The sequence below is a fragment of the Perognathus longimembris genome, chromosome 6 (genome assembly GCF_023159225.1).
Source record: "Perognathus longimembris pacificus isolate PPM17 chromosome 6, ASM2315922v1, whole genome shotgun sequence".
NCBI lineage: Eukaryota > Metazoa > Chordata > Mammalia > Rodentia > Heteromyidae > Perognathus > Perognathus longimembris.
Genome location: NC_063166.1, coordinates 71,061,774 through 71,081,177, shown reverse-complemented (window position 1 = coordinate 71,081,177; position 19,404 = coordinate 71,061,774). Strand labels below are relative to the sequence as shown.

The window sequence follows — 19,404 nt, the reverse complement described above, 5'->3', positions numbered from 1 at the left end:
CAAGAAACAAAAGATTTTAAAAGTAAAGCCCTCTTCAGGTAGGCAGAGTGAGGCACGTTTAAATGGGGCAGTAATTGCATATTGATCACCATTTAGGCAAGCTGCATGGAGGTGAACTTTGGAATATTCATTGGGCTTAAGTTCAGGCTTTTAGCGATCAATAGCTGTTTGGCCTGCTTTCTGGGGTTGACTTTATTTGAAATATTTATTCTACTGGAGGACAAGTAGTTTATCTTTGTCTTGTCTGGGTTCATTGGGTTGTCGATCATGCCAGGACTGGTATGAATGCCAACTTCCATAATACTGGGTGCCTGTGGAAAAGAGTGGGGGGTGGTCTGCTTTCTGTCTGCTCAAGTGAGATTGCAGATGTGAAGAAAACATTTCCTGTTGTAGTTTTAATTAGCTTATTCTTCTTTATCACCCACAAACATGTTTGCAATGAACATAGATTCAGAGCATGATTTTCTTTGTTCATTTGTTCCTTTATCAAATATTTATGAGGCACCTAACAGGTGCTAGATAGTAAGTCAAGAATGCAGAGACAAGGACGCTCATGGCTTCTGAAGGGCTTGGTTCACAGGACCATGTGGTCCATGGGTAATGTGGGACGTACAGTGGAGGTATATACCAAGTGCAAGGTGGGCACAAGAAGGAGGCTGGACTGAAGACTCAGAGAGGACTCTCACAGAAGGGGAAAGGGAGGTCAAAATGAGGTTCAGTGGGTGTCTTTCTCAGACAAATAAAGAGGAAGCAGAAAGGAGCAGCAGCCCACACAAGGTCAGGAGTCAGCAGGACCATTTAGGGAAACAGTGGTAACACAATCTGAAGCCAGGTGATTTTATATGTAAGAGGAATCCTTCTAACATTTGCCAACAACATGGCTGGGAACAGAAGACAGAGGGACACATTCGAGGTAGAAAGAAAGCAAGGTAGTCTACTAATTTACTCTAGGGAAGGAAGGGATGAGTTCTAGTTGAACCTGAGATACTTTGGGGACATGACAGTGATGTTCAGCTAGGACTTAGTGGGTCTAAAGCCCAAGAAGGAAGTTAGCAAACGGGGAAATTTAGGTTATGGATTATAATTGAGTTTACTGTGTAAATGAGACTACTCTAAAAAGATTTTAAAAAATCAGGAAATACAAATGAAACCCTAGAGAAACTTAGCTGAAGGACAAATAAAAGATATAAAGTCCTTTCCCTCTCTAGTCAAAGGAGAATGAAAAATTAAAAAATGAAAAGATATGCATTCTTAAAAAACAAACTACAAATCAAAACTAGTCCTGGCAAGGAATTTTGATAATGCCATCTGAGGTCATTTTTGTTTGCTACAAAATATGCAGTCAAAACATTCAATATATATGTGAAAATGGAGCTAGGAAAATTGAAGGCAGGGTGATGCTGGGAGAGATGGGGGAGAATTATCGAAGGGGTCACAATGATCACGATGCATTGTACTCATAAACCGACATGCTGAGTTGAAAAACCCTTTATACAATTACTTAAATTAAAAAAATTAAAATATACATTACACAGTTTATTTCGTTTAGAATTTCCAGAATACAAGATTGCTTTACAGGATCCAGGATTTCTATGAATTATACAGTGAAAATAACTGTATTAGCTAGTTTTCTAATATGATAATGAAATAGCTAAGGAAGTGACTTGTAAGGGAAAAGGTTTGCTTAGTTCGTGGTTTGGGAGGTACTAGCTCATGACTGAGTGGCCCTATTGCTTCCAGCCAGTGATAGGGATGCAAGATGACAACATGAGAATGCGTGGCAGTGCCCACGTCCTGGAAACAAGAGGAGAGGTCGAGGCCCCACAAAGGCATGCCCCCCGATGACTGAAGAGCTTCCTATTAGGCTCCACTTCCAAAACAGCACCATCCTGAGGGACCACATCTTCAACACATGGACCTTTGGGGGATACTCATCCAAACCCTAGCAATGACCAGAGCCAATTCCCCTAAATGTGCTATTGGGAAGAGAAGTAGACCATCAGTGCTCATGAGCCTGAATGAGCTAACACATCACTGCTCATCACACATCAAGACTGGACAGTGACCTTCTACGGCCAATTAAATCTGAGTATAACATATGCATTTCTGAGGAAACCTTGGAGGATTTATTGTGTCACACAGCTCGGCTTTTTCAGCCTAAAAATAAATAAGGTATAGAGTAGAGCTTCCAATAGCCAGTGACAGATGTGCTAGGAGTGGAAAATAAACATGTTTCATTGAAAGTCCTTGAGATTGAGGGGTTGTTACTATAACAAATCTGACTGATAACTGATACACGATACAAGCAAAGTTGTTTGGTATAAGAACATTAAAGTTAACTGCAATAAAGAGTAAGAAAATGTTGCTTCCACTCTGTGTTAAAATGGATTATCAAAGAGTAGGCTTATATTTTTCCCTTCTATCCTGAAACAAATATAGAAAGAAGTGGACAAAATATATAAAACAATGGTTTTCAGACTTATGACAGCAGGCAGCAAAGAGCAGTGAACTGTGAGAGAGGGCAAGACACGCAGTGAGCCCGACTGCTGACTTCAGGCTTCAGATCAGGGTAGAGAAAGCTGGGAGCCTGGGGTAATCTATTTTGGAGAGTTGACAGCACATGGTACCAGAGCAGAGAGGGACACAGAACTGAGCAGAGGCTCCACCAATGAGCCCCTCAGCCATGCTATTAGAGACATGCTATTAGCATGTGTGTGAGAATACTAACCAGTGCAGCAGAAAGGATCTCCCTGAAAGGAGGGTACCAGAGCTCAGGGCACCAGGCACAGTTTGCATTCCTACCTGTTATAGTACTATAGCCTCGTTAATTCACAGTGCACCAGGTGCACCTGCTTTAGAAGGGCATTGCTTTAGAAATGAGGAAAAACTAGCCATAGACCAAGGAATAACTCTGTACCTGCCTAACAGAGTTTAAGCATCAGGGCAGGGTACACGTGTAATCCCATCTACTTGGGAGGCAGAAGTAGGAGGATTGAAATCAGAGGCTGGTTCAGGTAAAAATGAGAGACCCTATATAAGAAACAAAACTAAGCCACGTATGGTGGCTCACACCTGTAATCCTAGTTATCCAGGAGGCTAAGTTCAGGAGCACTGTTGTTCTAGGCTAACTTGGAGGGGTGGGGTTGGAGTTTGTAAGCCTCCCATCTCAAAACCAATAAAAAGTGAGGTACCTGCATATAAAGCATAAATAGGAGGACTATGAGTGAAAAGTAAGACCCTACTGAGAAAAACAGATAAAGCATCAAGGTCTGTGAGTGTGGCTCAAAATAATAACCTGCTTAGCAAGTACAAGGCCCTGAATTCAAACCCTAGCAAATCCCTTCCCATCCCCCCAAAAAAGCCTCAGAATGATTGAACTATTTCCAACAACCTTAACATTCTATAATAGAGATAAAAGAATATTTGTATAGCATTGTGATAACTGGATGTTCAAATACTTGCCTAACATGCAATAAGCTCTGAGTTCAATTCCCAGTACTACAAAGTAATTAAGTTAAATTAAAAGCTATAGGAAAGCACAAACAAAAAATCCAACCAACAGTGTAAAATCCACAATATTTGAATTTTACAAAATATTGTCAGGTCCTCTAAGAAGCAGAAAAATATGACTCCGTAAAGATGAGAAAAATAATCAACAAAAATCATAATTAAAGATGAAAACATGAAAAGTTATTGTATTGTAATTGCTTGATATGTAAAAATGAAGGTAAAAAAATGTTTCAGCATGTTGACCAGAATGATGAAGTTACTAATAAAACCCCCAAACTGAATGATTAGAGGCAAACACATGTTAGGTGAAAGACATGGTAGAGGAGATGAATTGAACATTGCACAGAGCAGAGGAAAAAGAGCAAGCTTGAAGACATAAAAGAAACTATCCAAAATGAGACACATAAGAAAAAACGGAACAAGATCATCAGGGAGCTCTTTGGACAATGGCAAATAACCTAATGTACATGTAATTACACTTTATAATCTATAATTTATAATTACATGTAATTATAAAATATAATTTTATCATATACATATAATTATAGGCCCTGAAAGGCAGATGGAGGAAGAATAGTTTAAATATTTATCATGTCTGAAATTTTTCCTCCTCTAACAAAAATGATAAAACCAGAGATTCAAGAAGCTCAAACACAAGGGATATGAAGAAAACTATACCAAGTTATATAAAAACCAAGCTATTCAAAACTAATAATAAAATCATAAAGACAGGAAAATAAAGGAAAAATTACATCAGAGGAGCACAAATATGAATGATAGTAAACTTTTTATGAAAACCAAGGAGGCAGTATAACCAGAATATTGAAAGAAAATACACCTATCAGCCTTTCTAGGCTGCCACACCTAGAAAATATATTCCAAAGAGGAAGACAAATACTTTTTCAGATATACACAAGCTGACAGAAGTCAGCAGGAACACACCAGCACCACAAAGATCCTGCACAAAGTCACTTTGGGCAGAGGGCAATGGATGCCAAGTAGAAATGTGCTCAGGTAAACACACACACACATACTCTCTCTCTTCCATAAATGCTTGTTTTCAAAAGCTCAGCCTTGTGTTTGTCAAGCTAGCTCTCTACCACTGGAGCCGTGTCACCAGCAAGGTAAGATCTTACTTTAGGGTGCTGTCGGCCAGGACTATGAACCTTCTATTTATACATTTACCATATTGCTGTAGTGACAGGAGCATGCCACCATGTCCAGCCCTTGACCAAGATGGGTCTTTGAGAACTATTTCTTCCCCAGGATGGATTTGAACACATTATCTAAAGGTTCAAATCAGAAAAAAAGATATCCTCTGATCACAATATTACTAAGGTAAAAATGAATAACCAAAAGATACTTGGAAGATGACTAAATATTTTAAAACTAAAGAATATGCTTCTAAATAACTTAAAAACAATGAAATCAAAATTGAAAATATTTTGGAAAAAAATGAAAATACATCATATGTGATAAAGGGAAAGTAGCAACTAGAGGAAATTTTATAGCAATTTTAATAGCAATAAACATCTCAGTGTAATAATCTTAAACTCAGAAATCAGGAAAGGAATAATGAATTAAATCCTAAGAAGGTATGAAGGTGTGGCTCACTGCTATAGTAGAGGACCTGCCTAGCATTCAAGTAACGTTGGGCTTGATCACCAGCATTGCAAAAAACGTGAGAAACCAAAAGAAAAGTAGTAACAAAGACCGAAACAGAAATTACCGAAATGGAAAATAAAAGCAGCATATAAAAATCAAGGAGTAAAAACTGGTTCTATGGAAGACCCTCAGTAGACGAATGGATCAGGAAAATGTGGTACATATACATAATGGAATTTTATGCCTCTATCAGAAAGAATGACATTGCCTCATTTGTAAGGAAATGGAAGGACGTGGAAAAAATTATTCTAAGTGAGCCAGACCCAAAGAAACATGGACTCTATGGTCTCCCTCATAGGAAATAATTAGTACAGGTTTAGGCTAGTCACAACAGAGGATCACAAGAACCTAATAGCTATGCCCCTAGGAACACATAAGATAATGCTAAGTGAAATGAACTCCATGTTATGGAAACGACTAATATATCACTGTTGTAATTACTTTCAACATGCCATGTGAAACCATAACTTCTTTTTTTACTTTTATTTCCAAATCTTTTTTTTCAAGTTTTTATTATCAAACTGATGTACAGAAAGGTTACAGTTTCATACGTTAGGCACTGGATACATTTCTTGTACAGTTTGTTACCTCCTCCCTCATACCCCCCTCCCTCCCCCCCCCCCCCCACGGAGGTGTTCAGTTCACTTACACCAAACAGTTTTGCAAGTATTGCTTTTGTAGTTGTTTGTCTTTTTTTACCCTGTGTCTCTCAAATTTGGTATTCCCTTTCAATTTCCTACTTCCAATACCAGTATACACGGTGAAACCGTAACTTCTATTGTTGTATCTCCTCTTGTATCCCCTTCCTGTGGTTGTACCCGCACTATCACTGTATCTTATCTGAGTACATTGGAAACTGAATATACTGGTATTAGAATTAGGAAAGTGAAAGGGAATACCAAAATCGAGAGACACAGGATAAAAAGACAAACAACTACAAAAGCAACACTTGCAAAACTGTTTGGTGTAAACTAACTGAACAACTCACGGGGGGAGAGGGAAAGGGGGAGGGGGGAGGGGGGAATGAGGGAGGAGGTAACAAACAGTACAAGAAATGGATCCAAAGCCTAACGTATGAAACTGTAACCTCTGTGTACATCACTTTTACAATAAAAACAAACAAAAATAAATAAAATGCAGTGAATATGAGTACCACCATATTTACCCAAAAGACAAAATACAGCATTTAATATTGGAAGAGTCTTAGGCACTACCCTCTTTTCTATTGATTTTAAGATGATAAATTTTCTTAAAAATGACTCAAGAATTATTTTACAAGGGATCACATACATTATCAAACAATATTTGATATGAAGTTTTAGAAATCACCTACATTTGTAGGCTATTGCTGCTCAACTTCCACAACTATTATGACTATCATTGATAGTTTCAACAAGTTTATCATTAAGACATAAACATTAAAAAAAAAATGGTGGGCTGGAAATTTGGCCTAGTGGTAAAGTCCTTGCCTTGTATACATGAAGCCCTGCGTTTGATTCCCCAAGCACCACCTATACAGAAAAAGCCACAAGTGGCGCTGTGGCTCAAGAGGCAGAGTGCTAACCTTGAGCAAAAAGAAGCCAGGGACAGTGCTCAGGCCCTGAGTTCAAGCCCCAGAACTGGCAACAAAAACAAAAAAACAAAAACAGATAAAAAAAATGGTCATCAGAGACTGTGGGCAACTTGTGAAACATACCAGTATATACAAAAACTTTTCCACAGGTAAATTTTGAATATAGCAGCAGACCCAATAGAGTAATAGAATATGTTTTAACTAGATTTCTCACATATGCCACAGGAATTCACAGATTTCCTCTTGATGAAATACTACCTTCTGTTTTCCGTCAATTCAGATGTCCTTGTTCTTTACTATCCAAATATTTGATGTTGTTATGTATGTTGATATCTGCTTTTGATAACCCTAAATTTTGCTCAGTCCTATCCACTTATATTGTATATCCCATTTGAATAATTAATTACTCTTCAAGAAAACCAGGTTGTGAATTTGATTGAGATATATGTCCACAGAAGAGAAGTTAAAATAAAGAATTTGGTGAAATAAAAAAAAAAGTGATAAACCTCTGGCCACACTGAGCACAAGAAGACACAAATTATCAACATTAGAAATGATAGAGTGTATCATTACAGATTAGACATATACTAAAAGGAAAATAAGGGCAACATTCATGAATAACTAACTTTTTGTCTTTTGGGGATGGCACTGATACTGGGTTTTGAAGTCCAGGACTCACACTGAGCAGGCAACTCTACTGCTTCAGCTACACCCTCTACCCCTTGAACAACTTTTTGGGCAACACACAACATGAATAAATTCCTTGAAAAACGTGAACTACCCAATTTACGCACATACAGAACAATCACTGGAAAAATAAAATTATCCAAAAAGATTTAAAAATTTTCAAAAGACTAATGTGATAATGAAAAGGCAATGTGAAAATAAAAAATAGTCAAAAAAATCTGTATGTGGCAAGAGTATCTATGATATGTAAAGAATTGTCACAATTCCATCCTCATTCCCTTGCCACCAAATGGGCAGATGCTACCAAAAGATACATGGATGGCCAGTAAACACACACAAAGCCACCTAGCCATTCGTCACAAGCAAAAAGCAATTCTATTATTAGAAGATAATACAGAATATTAGAAAATAATACCTAATAATACAGCTAATGTGTTAAAATGAAACCAAGCATTAGAATACTTGCTGAGCAGAGCTTCTGATACACTGCTGTAGAATTTTACAATGGTACAACCGATTTGTAAATATTTTGGGAATGCCTTAAAAAGCCAACTATTCATCTATTATAGACAATCCAACTTTTCAACTGTTTACACAGAGCAGTGAAAATATTTTCCTGAAAAGAACATTACAGTTCTTACTGATATGAGCAAGAACATGCCCATCAAATGAATGAACAACTGTGATGTATTTGCACAAGGGAAAGCTACTCAGAAATGAAAAAGGAACAAACTATGGACAGGTGACTTGGGAAAATTCTGAAATAATTATAGTGAGTGAAATTGAATGGAACTCTCTTCCTCCTAGAAGAATATGTACTGTATGATTCCACTTATATAAAATTTGAGAAGATACAAATCAATATATCATCGGTAGAAAGCAAATCAATGGTTGCCAACAGTAAATTAGACAGGAATTATGGATAAGCAGTCAGAGAAATATATGGGTAAGATACTGTCATCTGGTGGTAAGGGTAATGATGGGTCTACATATATAGCCAAAGTCCTGAATAAATAAATGTAACAACTTAAATAAACGTAACAACTACACTGGAATGATGAATAGTTATCAAGTCTGATGGAAGAGCTCAGATGGTCCTATACCCATTCCTGCCAAATAATCTTGATTTAGTTGATCTGTCTTCTCTACCACAGCCCTATCCCATTTATGAAGTGGTAACGTCAGCCTGGAGGGCTGTTGGAAGGATTACTCTGTGCCTTTGAAGTGTTTTTCTAGTTTCTAGAGAACAGGTGCAAACTACTATTATCCATCTAAGGGAGAACAGTAATATCCTGCTTGGGGGGAAGGAAACGTTTCTGTTGGACAAACAACAAGCAAGACATGTGTGCACGGCATGGAATGCAAACTGCTCACTGCCCCATCAGGATGCACATCTGATGTCTGAAAGATCCACACTATTGTTCTGACTTTGCACTTGAAGCCTGGGGAGACTGGTGGTTAGAAGACTTGAGCACTTAAAAAACTGTAACGAACTACAAGAATAAAAATGCAACAGAGTCTGAGCCTTCAGATGTTCATTAGGAATAAAACCAATGCAGAACAAGGTAAAAAAAAAAAAAAAAAACAGAACAAAAACAAAGGAAAAAAAATCAAGGTCCCCTACCAAGCCCATCTATCAATCCTCTTTGCCACAAGCCTAGTCCAGAATTGCACCTGCAAAGACTTATCTTACAGAAGGTATGCTGTAACTATTTTGTTTTCTTGTCAGTGATGCTTTTCTTCAGATTAAGGAAACCATTACTTTAAAAAAAGCCTCTGAATGAAGGAATTTTGTGGCTTCTAGAATGGATATGTCTGCCTAGTGTTTCTGCTTCTCTCCCCCTATCTCCCTTTGCAGTTAATAACCAAGATGGGTTTGCTGTATTTCTGCTACACTACCCAGGTTGCATCTGTACAAGTCCCATGGGATCACGATGGTCTCTTCTCTTTCCAGCTGGAACAGGGTTTTACAACAGAAGCAATAAGCTCAGTGTCAACATTTTCAAGGAAACTGACAATGTATTTCTCCTGTCTCCCACCCATCTTGCTGTTTCTTAAAGAATTCAAAACTATGCTGATACCAAAAATATGCTTTTAAAAAAAGTCTGGTAGTGGCAACAGGCACAAGAGTTCGAGTATAGGCTAAAATTTCCTGACCTTTTGGAATCTTCTAGTTGTAGAACCATCTCACCAAAGAGAGATACCTATAACAAGAACACAAAACTGCAAAGCTATCTCCATGAAGGGCAAGAAGGCAGTGTCACAGTGTGGCTTGATTTCCTACCAGATTCCACAATGACCACACCTGGTAAGTATACGTTAGCATTATTCTGCAGACTGGATCTTCTGAATCTAATCACTTAGCTAAATTATACAATAAATCGCTACTCCTCTGGATTTTACTGTCCTCTCAACCATCTGATTACAGAAATAGCACCTGGCTCATGCTTACATTTTAACTCTTGTTCACCAGAGATCATCCAAAGCCTCATTCTGGCCCCTAATTCTTGACTACCAAATGGAAAGGGTAAGGTCATGCTGCCTGGCCCCTGGTTCTCTCTTCCTTTCAGCATGAAATTCTAAACTGTCTAACAGTGCCTGTACCTTCCACCTTGCCTCATCTGTCTTGTTTTTTTGTTTTTGTTTTTTTTTAAATAACACACTAAGATGACCAAATGAGAGATCCCTCCCTCCCTTCTGTTCCCTCCCTCTGTCTCTCCTTTTCATGGGTCCTATATACTCAAACTGCTGCATTTTTCACAGCATGAGTTTCACTTTTAAAAAATGATTTCAACAGAATTTTGTTTTTTTCCAAGATGTCTTCATTTATTCATTGATACAGAGAAACAAAACAAAACAAAAAGTATCCCGCTGCCTTATTGATTTTGCCAGGTATAAATAAAAATCCAGACACTGTAAAATCCAAAGACTCACCGTAATGCAAGTCAATTGACAGTACAAATCACCCCACATGCAGAGTGACCAAAGGGAAAGACCTGGGCAGGGAGGGCAGGAAGACCTGGTGTCCAGTCCTAGAAACAAACCTGAGAAAAGATAAATGTGCTTGAAGGCATTCTCTGGGACTAGAGAAGAGAGGTCATGAGAAGTGGACGGATACCCAAAGCCTAGCTCCACAATGCCAAGGAGGATGAGGAAAAAAAGTGATAAGTCAAAGGCCTTAAAGACGGAACCCAAGTTTATATACCCTGTGCTAGTCTAGGCTCTGAAGCCCAGCATGGGCACAGGCTGCACAGAGCCAAGAGCCCAGAATCAGAAGTGCCTCTGTCCAGGCCACCATGAGCGTGAAGGTCATCAGCATCACAACCACACTCCAGCCCCTCTTCTGCTCTTAATCTACTGAACATGTGACAGGGACTAGATATCTTTAGGCAAGAAACTGGATGCTCAGGTACATATCCTTTAATAAATCACTTCTTTTTCTCTGGGATATGCTAACAATTTGGAGTCTAACTCTAAACAAAAATGTTCCTAGATTTTTCTTATTCATTTAGAGAAGATTTAAAGCCAAATATGTACTTGCCACTAAGCACTGGAGATACAAAGAAGACCTGGTCTTTGCTTTCAAGCCTTACTGTTCAGAGATATAGACAAACAGGTGCTGGCGATCCAAGTAGTAGTAAGTGTGTGGACAGAAGAAGTAAAGAATGCTAGAATTCAACCCTCAAGTGTGAAGAGAGCTAAGGTCAGGGTTTGTTTAGTGATACAGGGGGAGAAAGCTGCTTAGGATTCAGTGTAAATACCAGAGGAGAAAATAAAATGCCTTGAAGGATCTAAGATAGTCTAGGGTGGAGAGTAGATTGTGGGAAGGGGAGAAAAAGTGATGGTGGTAGGAGAATTAGGGAATGGCCAGTTCCCTGAATGAACAAGGCATGGGTTTAAAGCAGCAGCATCAGAGGCAAAAAAGTATTGGGAAGAAGGGAGGGAGGGAGGGAGGGAGGGAGGGAGGGAGGGAGGGAGGGAGGGAGGGAGGGAGGAAGGAAGGAAGGAAGGAAGGAAGGAAGGAAGGAAGGAAGGAAGGAAGGAAGGAAGGAAAAAAGGTGGGCAGGGAATGTGGCTTAGCAGTAGAGTGCTTGCCTAGCATGACAAAGCCCTGGGTTTGATTCCACAGCACCACATAAACAAAAAAGCCAGAAGTCATACCATGGCTCAAATGGTAGAGTACTGGCCTTGAGCAAAAAGAAGCCAGAGACAGTGCTCAGGCTCTGAGTCCAAGCCTCAGGACTGGAAAAAAACCAAAAACCAAAACCAAAGTGAAAGTAATCATTAATGGAAAAAAAAAACAAAAACAGGATGAAACTCCATAGAGGAAGAACAATAAAACAAAAGAAAACTATCAAAGAAACTATAAGAATAAAACAGACAGGAAAATGACTAAACATAATAGTCACTGTGATTAAAAAAACAACAACAGGGGCTGGGGATATAGCCTAGTGGCAAGAGTGCTTGCCTCGGATACACGAGGCCCTAGGTTCGATTCCCCAGCACCACATATACAGAAAACGGCCAGAAGCGGCGCTGTGGCTCAAGTGGCAGAGTGCTAGCCTTGAGCGGGAAGAAGCCAGGGACAGTGCTCAGGCCCTGAGTCCAAGGCCCAGGACTGGCCAAAAAAAAAAAAAAAAAAAAAAAAAAAAAAAAAAAACAAAACAAAAAACCAAATAGTTAATTTTACACAAACATAAATTCCCACCTTGGACTTATGAAATAAAAAATTAAGGATGGCCTTTAATTCTAGCTACTCAGGAATTGGAAACAGGAGGAAGGCTAGTCTGAGCAAAAGGCTAGAAGCTTTATCAGAAAAATAAATTCAAAGCAAAAGGGCTGGGGTGACTTAATGGTAGGGTATTTGCCTGGCAAGTGCAAGGTCCAAGCGTTCAACCATTAAAAAAAAGAGTAAAAAGTTATAATGTTTGTAGCAAGAATTAACTGAAAATGATACTGAAGATAAAATGATGTGAAGAGACAGAATAGACAAATACAAAATTATAAAAGAACCCAAAATAGCACCATCATATACATCAAAGAGTCTACCAATGACAAATTACACAATCTAAGATTAGGGTATAAATACTTAGTATTTGCTGAACTAGCTAAATAGAATATAGTAAGCATAAAACTCAAGAATAGAGGAAAACTCACAACTATAGTGAAAGCCCAAAGAAAGAAATAAGAAAACAAATGATACAGAAGACTGAATATATTTATAAAGTTGATTTAGGAAATAATCATAGCACTTGATATCCTAGAAACACAAATCATATTCACAGATCCCTGGACTATTTATTAAAACTGTCCATGTTCAAAGCTATAAAGAAAACCACAAAACCAGAAAAATAAATTTTCAGACTACATTTTCTATTAGTACAATAAGGAAACATAACTTCAGTGCTTAGAAATATAGGATAAAGCTAAGCAATATTAAGAAGATATTTTTAACTTCCTGAAAGGCAAGATGAATAAAAATACAAAATGCTAACTCAAGTAATAATACAGGCCATAAATTATATGCAAATTTTTATTTTCCAGCTATACTTTGACTGATGGAAAGCTGGTTCTCTACAAAAGCAAACCCTCTGGCTGGGTACCAGGGGCATAATGTCTGCAATCCTAGCTGTTCAGGAGGCCGAGATCTGAGGATCATGGTTCAAAACCAGGCCAGTCAAGCAAGTCCATGAGATTCTAATCTCCAATATACTATCAAAAGCCAAAAGTGGAGCTGGGGCTCAAATAGAGTAGAGTTGGGTAGGTAGAGTGTAAAGTAGAGCAGAATAGTGTAGAGCAGAGTGCTAGCCTTGAGCAAAAAAGCCGAGGGACAGTGCTCAGACCCTCAGTTTGAATCAAGGTACCAAAAAAGGAAAGGGAAAAGAGAAGATACTCTCTAAACAAAGACTAGCTGCACAACACTACAAACCACAAAAAAAACAAACTATGAAACTCAACAATTACAATCATGTCTAATAAGTTTGAGAAGAAAAGATGAATTTAAATATCAAATGCTAAACATGAGAAATTATGAGGCTTAAAGGGCAGAAAGTAAAAGGAATTATAATACAGTACAAGAACAATTTACAGCAAAACTAACAAATTTTATGAAATTAAAATGTCTAGAAATGCATAAAACATCAAGTATTTTAAAAATCAGAACATTAATGAAAGCAATCAAAGACCTACATGAATGGAGTGATATACCATGTTCATGGATTGGAAAACAGAATTAGGATCTAAAATGATACACAGATTCAATACAATCACAATCAAAACCCCAGTGGGGTTTTTGTAGAGTGACAGGCTGATTTTAAATATTATAAGGAAAGATAAGGGAAATTGAGAAATAGAATAATTAGCAACAATTTTGGAAAAGATGAACCCATTCATAAGAACTAACACTACCTGATTTCAAGATTTAGCTTCTTTAGTTTATTATGCTATAAAAATCAATAAGATGTGATAGCAAAATGATAAACAAATCAATCAGTGTAATCACAAGGTATAGAAATAGACCAATATGTGGGGGCTGGGAATATGGCCTAGTGGCAAGAGTGCTTGCCTCATACACATGAAGCCCTGGGTTCGATTCCCCAGCACCACATATATAGAAAACGGCCAGAAGTGGTGCCATGGCTCAAGTAGCAGAGGGGCAGCCTTGAGCATAAAGAAGCCAGGGACAGTGCTCAGGCCCTGAGTCCAAGGCACAGGACTGGCAAAAAAAACAAAACAAAACAGAAATAGACCAATATGTATATGAGAAATTAATTTTACACAAAGGTATAATTTAATGGAATGTAGATTGGATTTGGAATAAATGGTGTGAGACTGACATCTATGTGCAAAACTAAGTAAGTTAAAACTAAAAATCTTCATTTCCTATATCATAACATCTATAAAATTAAGCTAAAGGGACTGTAAACTTTTACGTGAAAACTTCTGAAAGAAAACAAAACAGACACTTTTGAGACTTTTTGTTAGGCATGCAGTTTATAAATGATTTATATAAGGATTGATAGGCATGGTGATGTATACCTGTAATCTAGCACTCAGAACAGTAGGACAGACAGGGAAAAATGATAATATTTTGTAATTGGACTTCAAAGAAAAGCTTTTGACACTTTAAAGGATACAGTTCAGAAATAAAAAGCAAGCTACAGACAAGGAGAAGAAAATATTTCCAAAGCATGTTATCTGGTAAATTTATTATTATTTTTGGCTGCTTTATAATTTATTTAGGCAGTTTCCCATTGTTGAACACGGGAAGTTTTCTAACATTTAAAAATTATTGTTATTATAAAGGTGATGTACAGAAGGGTTACAGTTATATAAGTCAGGTAAAGAGTCTGGTAAATATTTGTATTTAGAATACAGAACACTTAAAAAACTCAACCTAAAAATGTACAAAAGAGTTAAACAGATTTTAGCAAAAGATATGATAGGTCATTATTCATAAAAAAAAAAAGATCTTCAGTCATTAGTCTTCAGGTAAATGCAAATTAAAATCACAATATACTCAAGTGGCTAAAACTAAAGCCTGATAAGACCAATTATTGGTCAGGATGGATGTGAAATAATTGCTGGTGGGAAGATATAATGACACAATCATCTTGGAAAATGGCTTGGTTGTATGTATCTGTCTCTGTCTCAGTTTCTCTCTCAGGATCCCTTGCATGCTAGAGAAGTGTTTACCAATGAGCACATCCCCAGCCCCCAGCTCGGTAGTTTCTAATAGTGAACACATTTACCATATAACTCATTCATTCTACTCCCAGGTTAATTTTCCAAGAGAAATGAAAATATATGTTTATCCAAAGACGTTTTTAGCTGCTTTATTTTTTATGGCAAAACACTGGAAAACAACTCAAATATTCAACAACAAATAATAAATAAACTGACATAGTAGAAGGTGGAGATTTAGTAGAATACTACTAAGCATGATGAGAAAGCATCCACTTGATAGATCTAAACCAAAACAATCAGTTGAGTCAAGGAAGCTAGAGGGAAAACCATACAGTATAACTCCACTTCTATAAAAGTCTAGAATGAGAGTAGTTGCTTGGGTCTAGATGGATGGGCAGGAGCTGATAGCAAAATACATAAAGAGAATTTTGGGGGTGATTAAAAGTGATCTAGTTATTTACTGTCAAATATGGTAGCCACAAGCCATTAAGTTCAGATAATTTCAAAGATTCAGCAAAAAACAAAGAACATAAAATGGCTAGCTAGAAATGTATCCAATGCCTAATGTATGAAACTAACCTCTCTGTACATCAGTTTGATAATAAAAATTTGAAAAAAAATTTTTTTAAAAATGGCTAGCTAATAACTTTATGGGATATATGAAGGAATGATCATTCCAGATATACTGGACAAACTAAAACATTACAATTAATTTTACTTCTTTTAACATAGACAGTGCTGCTGCAGCTCTTACTGTGAAAGGAAACAAATGTTTATAATTTGCTAAAATTAAATTGAAAACTTTAAACAGGTGCATTTTACTGTGTATGTATATATATAATGTCTTAACGAAGTTGATAAAACATCAGATTGGTATATATGTAGGCTGAAGTATGTGTATGCATGTGAAGGTGTGTGTACAAATTATGACCTTTCTTCATCAATAATCAAAATGTTTAAAAACATCTACTGCACACATAAACAGAAAACTGTTCCTCTTAATAGTTATCTCATTAAATTATATTTTAATTATTTAATATCTGCCTCTTTTACTAACCTGTGACCTTCTTAAAGGTAGACTCCAGTCTAGTCCACTCTGTATAAGCCTAACACTTAACATAAAACATCAACAATATTAAAGTTTCAAAGTAGTGCCTTATCAGTGTTTTAATAGCTGCCGAATTGTTCCACTGTACATAGTGCAACAGAGAGAGAGAGAGAGAGAGAGAGAGAGAGAGAGAGAGAGAGATCCCCCCACAAATTCAACATTATTGCTCTCATTTTTTTCAGATGCAAAGGCTAGGGGTCAGACAGTTAGAAGGGTTACAATAACTCACCAAATATCCAGAGCTAGAAAGTGAAAACATGCATTTAATCTGAGCTCCAAAGCCCTCCCCTCACCAATATACACCTCTCCAAATGAGCATTATTTAAATATCTGATGAACAACAGAATCAAGGTAAAAATTTGTAGTTAGGGGCAATGGAACCACAGAAATCTTCCTGACTTCTCAGGTTACAGCCAATATTGAATGGGCACTCTCTGGAGAGAGAGCAAACTTAGCAGTTCGCACTAAATCAGAAAGGGTATATATAGTAAAGGGAAAAATTCATTCCTACTTAAATTTTCCATTTGGGAATCTAAAGAAGAAAAACAATTCAGAACAAAGAGCATGGAAAGAGACAAAAGGAAATGCTGAATCTGCTAATATAGATAATTAATGCAAAAGAGAGAAATCCAGCAGCAACATCAGCATTCAAAAATGAAAAGTGAAGTGATCCTAGAAAGGTACTGTGTCTAGTCTTTTTGGAGCTCTTCTTTAATTAGCCTCCCAGAAACTCAGCATTCCTGTTTGAATAATCCATATTTCTGGTTATTTATTCAGCTCCCCACTGGTGCACATTACCAAGCCATATGCTACAGGAATTCATCACTTCATAGCTGCACTCATCCATCCAAACACATTGGCAGTTCAGACCTTTAAGAAGCTTAGGGGAAAGTCCCTGCAGAGTGTAGTTTAAGGTGAGAAGACCCAAAAAGCCAAATGTGCCTTCCTATATGCTGTTTGCTTGAGAAGGTGGGTCATTTCAACAAAAGGACAGGCAATTAGAAGGCCAAAGAAGATAAATAAATAAGAAAGGAAAGTAGCTAGAATCAGCTAAACCGTAAAGGTCTCTATGTAATTTTCTAAACCCATATCTGCACGTTAAAAAAGAATTGTTTTTAAAACTATTTCTCAAAGGAAGATTTTTCAGTCAATCCAACATCTACTAGGAACTAGATGAAAAACTCCTTTCAGCCCTCTGCAAGCCTTGTAAATAATTTTAGAAATACATACTTCAATAATACTAACATCATTTTAAGTACACAAATGGTCACTGTCAAGTTTGTTACGATAGCAAATTATTGCAAAGAGCTTCAGTAGTAACAATAGAATACTAAGTGGTATCTCTTGAAATACCTTATATAGTTACTGAACTCTTACAAAGATTATGTCACAGTTTGAAAAATAGCATGTGAAGTCCAAAAACGAACAGAATAATAGATAATTACATGGGTGGCAGGCCTCAAATATTGTGGAAAAAAAAGTAGACAATAATACTTAAAGACTGGCTTGTGTTTGAGCAGTTTTTTTGAGCGTATACGGATTCCATCTTAAGTTATTTCTGTGTCAGCCTGACACTTAACACAGTACCTTTCCAATAACTTAACAGTAATTTTGTATGTCTATAGTCTAAATCATACTTAATATCTGTCAAATTTATGAAAAAATTAAAGGAGTATCCTTAATTCAACAGAATTTCCCAGTGTCTATGAATAAAATTTTGAAATGAAAGGCTCTGGCTCAATTTCATAAAGAATAATCACAGTGATTGCAGTATTACAACCAGTGTCTTGCAAATTTCATTCCACTATCTTTCAATTGAAAAAAAAATTAGTTCCTCAATTCTATACACCACTCTGGTTACCCTCACCCTAATTTTCTATTCTTCCTAGAAGCTAGATTTCTTAACAACATTACCAGTGCAAACTATCTCCCTCTAGCTTTTAGATTCTGTGTAATAACTAAAAAGCTAAGCAGGATGTCAACCTTAAAGACAGAATGTATAAAAAGATATACGAGTACTACAAACCAAAGCTCCAGAACTGTCTGACATGTTTTTATCTTCCCTAGGGTTAGGCACACAGCATATGAACAACTTATTATGGTATGTATAAATGCAAAATATGACTATGCTGTCAATAACAAAAATATAGACAAATATGGAATAGATAGGTCTATGGAGGATCTACTGAAAATTGGGCTAAGTGTAGAGATAGGAACAAGCAACCTAATATAGTCTTTTATTCAGCAATTCTAACTATAAAAAGGATCTACCAAAAGCTGGGCACTAATGCCTCACACCTGTGATCCTAGCTACTGAGATCTGAGGATTGTGGTTCAAAGCCAGCCTGGGTAGGAAAGTCTGTGAGACTCTTAGCTCCAATTAACTACCTGAAAGCCAGAAATGGTGCTGGGGCTCAAAGTGGCAGACTGATAGCCTGAACAAAAAGGCTCAGGGACAGCACCCAGGCCTTGAGTTAATGACCTATGACTGAGACAGACAGACAGACAGCCACAAACACACACACACACACACACACATTCACAAATATTTGTATAATACATCTACAAATAACTACTATTCTGCATATATGCAACACTTGAGAGAATAAAAGACTATAGATATATATTCTTAAATCCAGGCAAAAGAGATGGGTGAGCCAGGGGCTCAAAGACATACCTGAGCATGAGGTTCATCAGCTGAAGGCCCTCACCCTTCAGGAAGCGCTCACGATTGGAACTGAGCATCAGACAGGAACAGAGGGAATCAAACAGATTCTCCATCATCTCCTGCTCCTCAGCGGTGCTGGGATTGTGTCTCTTAAACACCTGTCAAGGAAAGACAGCAGAACACACAGTTCCATAAGAGAATGGCCTTTCATCAGCCACTAGTCAACAATTTCCAAGGCTTGTCTGTCATGATAATCCTACAACCACAAGTGAGGAGACAGAAACTAACCAAACAAAACTCTCATCAGTTTCCATTTTGAACCACTCATATTCAGTGAATGGCTATGAGTTTATGCAAAAACATAAAATACTCAGCTGAGACCACTGAATGGTCAGAACGACTGACAGTTCCAAGGAGGCAGACTTTCTTAAAGAAAAAGCAAAACAACCCAAAACCTTTTTACTATGAAATATAGTAGAAATTAAGAAAACTCCATTAAAAAACATG

The 19,404-nt window shown here is 37.3% G+C and overlaps 1 protein-coding gene across 3 annotated transcripts in view; it reads right to left on the bottom strand.

Annotated features, from left to right (window-relative positions):
• Ctnnbl1 (catenin beta like 1) overlaps positions 1-19,404 on the bottom strand; it is a 153,828-nt gene that overhangs the window by 56,463 nt on the left and 77,961 nt on the right. For all 3 annotated transcript variants that reach the window (XM_048349167.1, XM_048349168.1, XM_048349166.1), the window contains one exon: positions 18,907-19,055. In XM_048349167.1, coding sequence (XP_048205124.1) covers positions 18,907-19,055 — 149 coding nt within the window. The remainder of the gene's footprint in view (positions 1-18,906; positions 19,056-19,404) is intronic.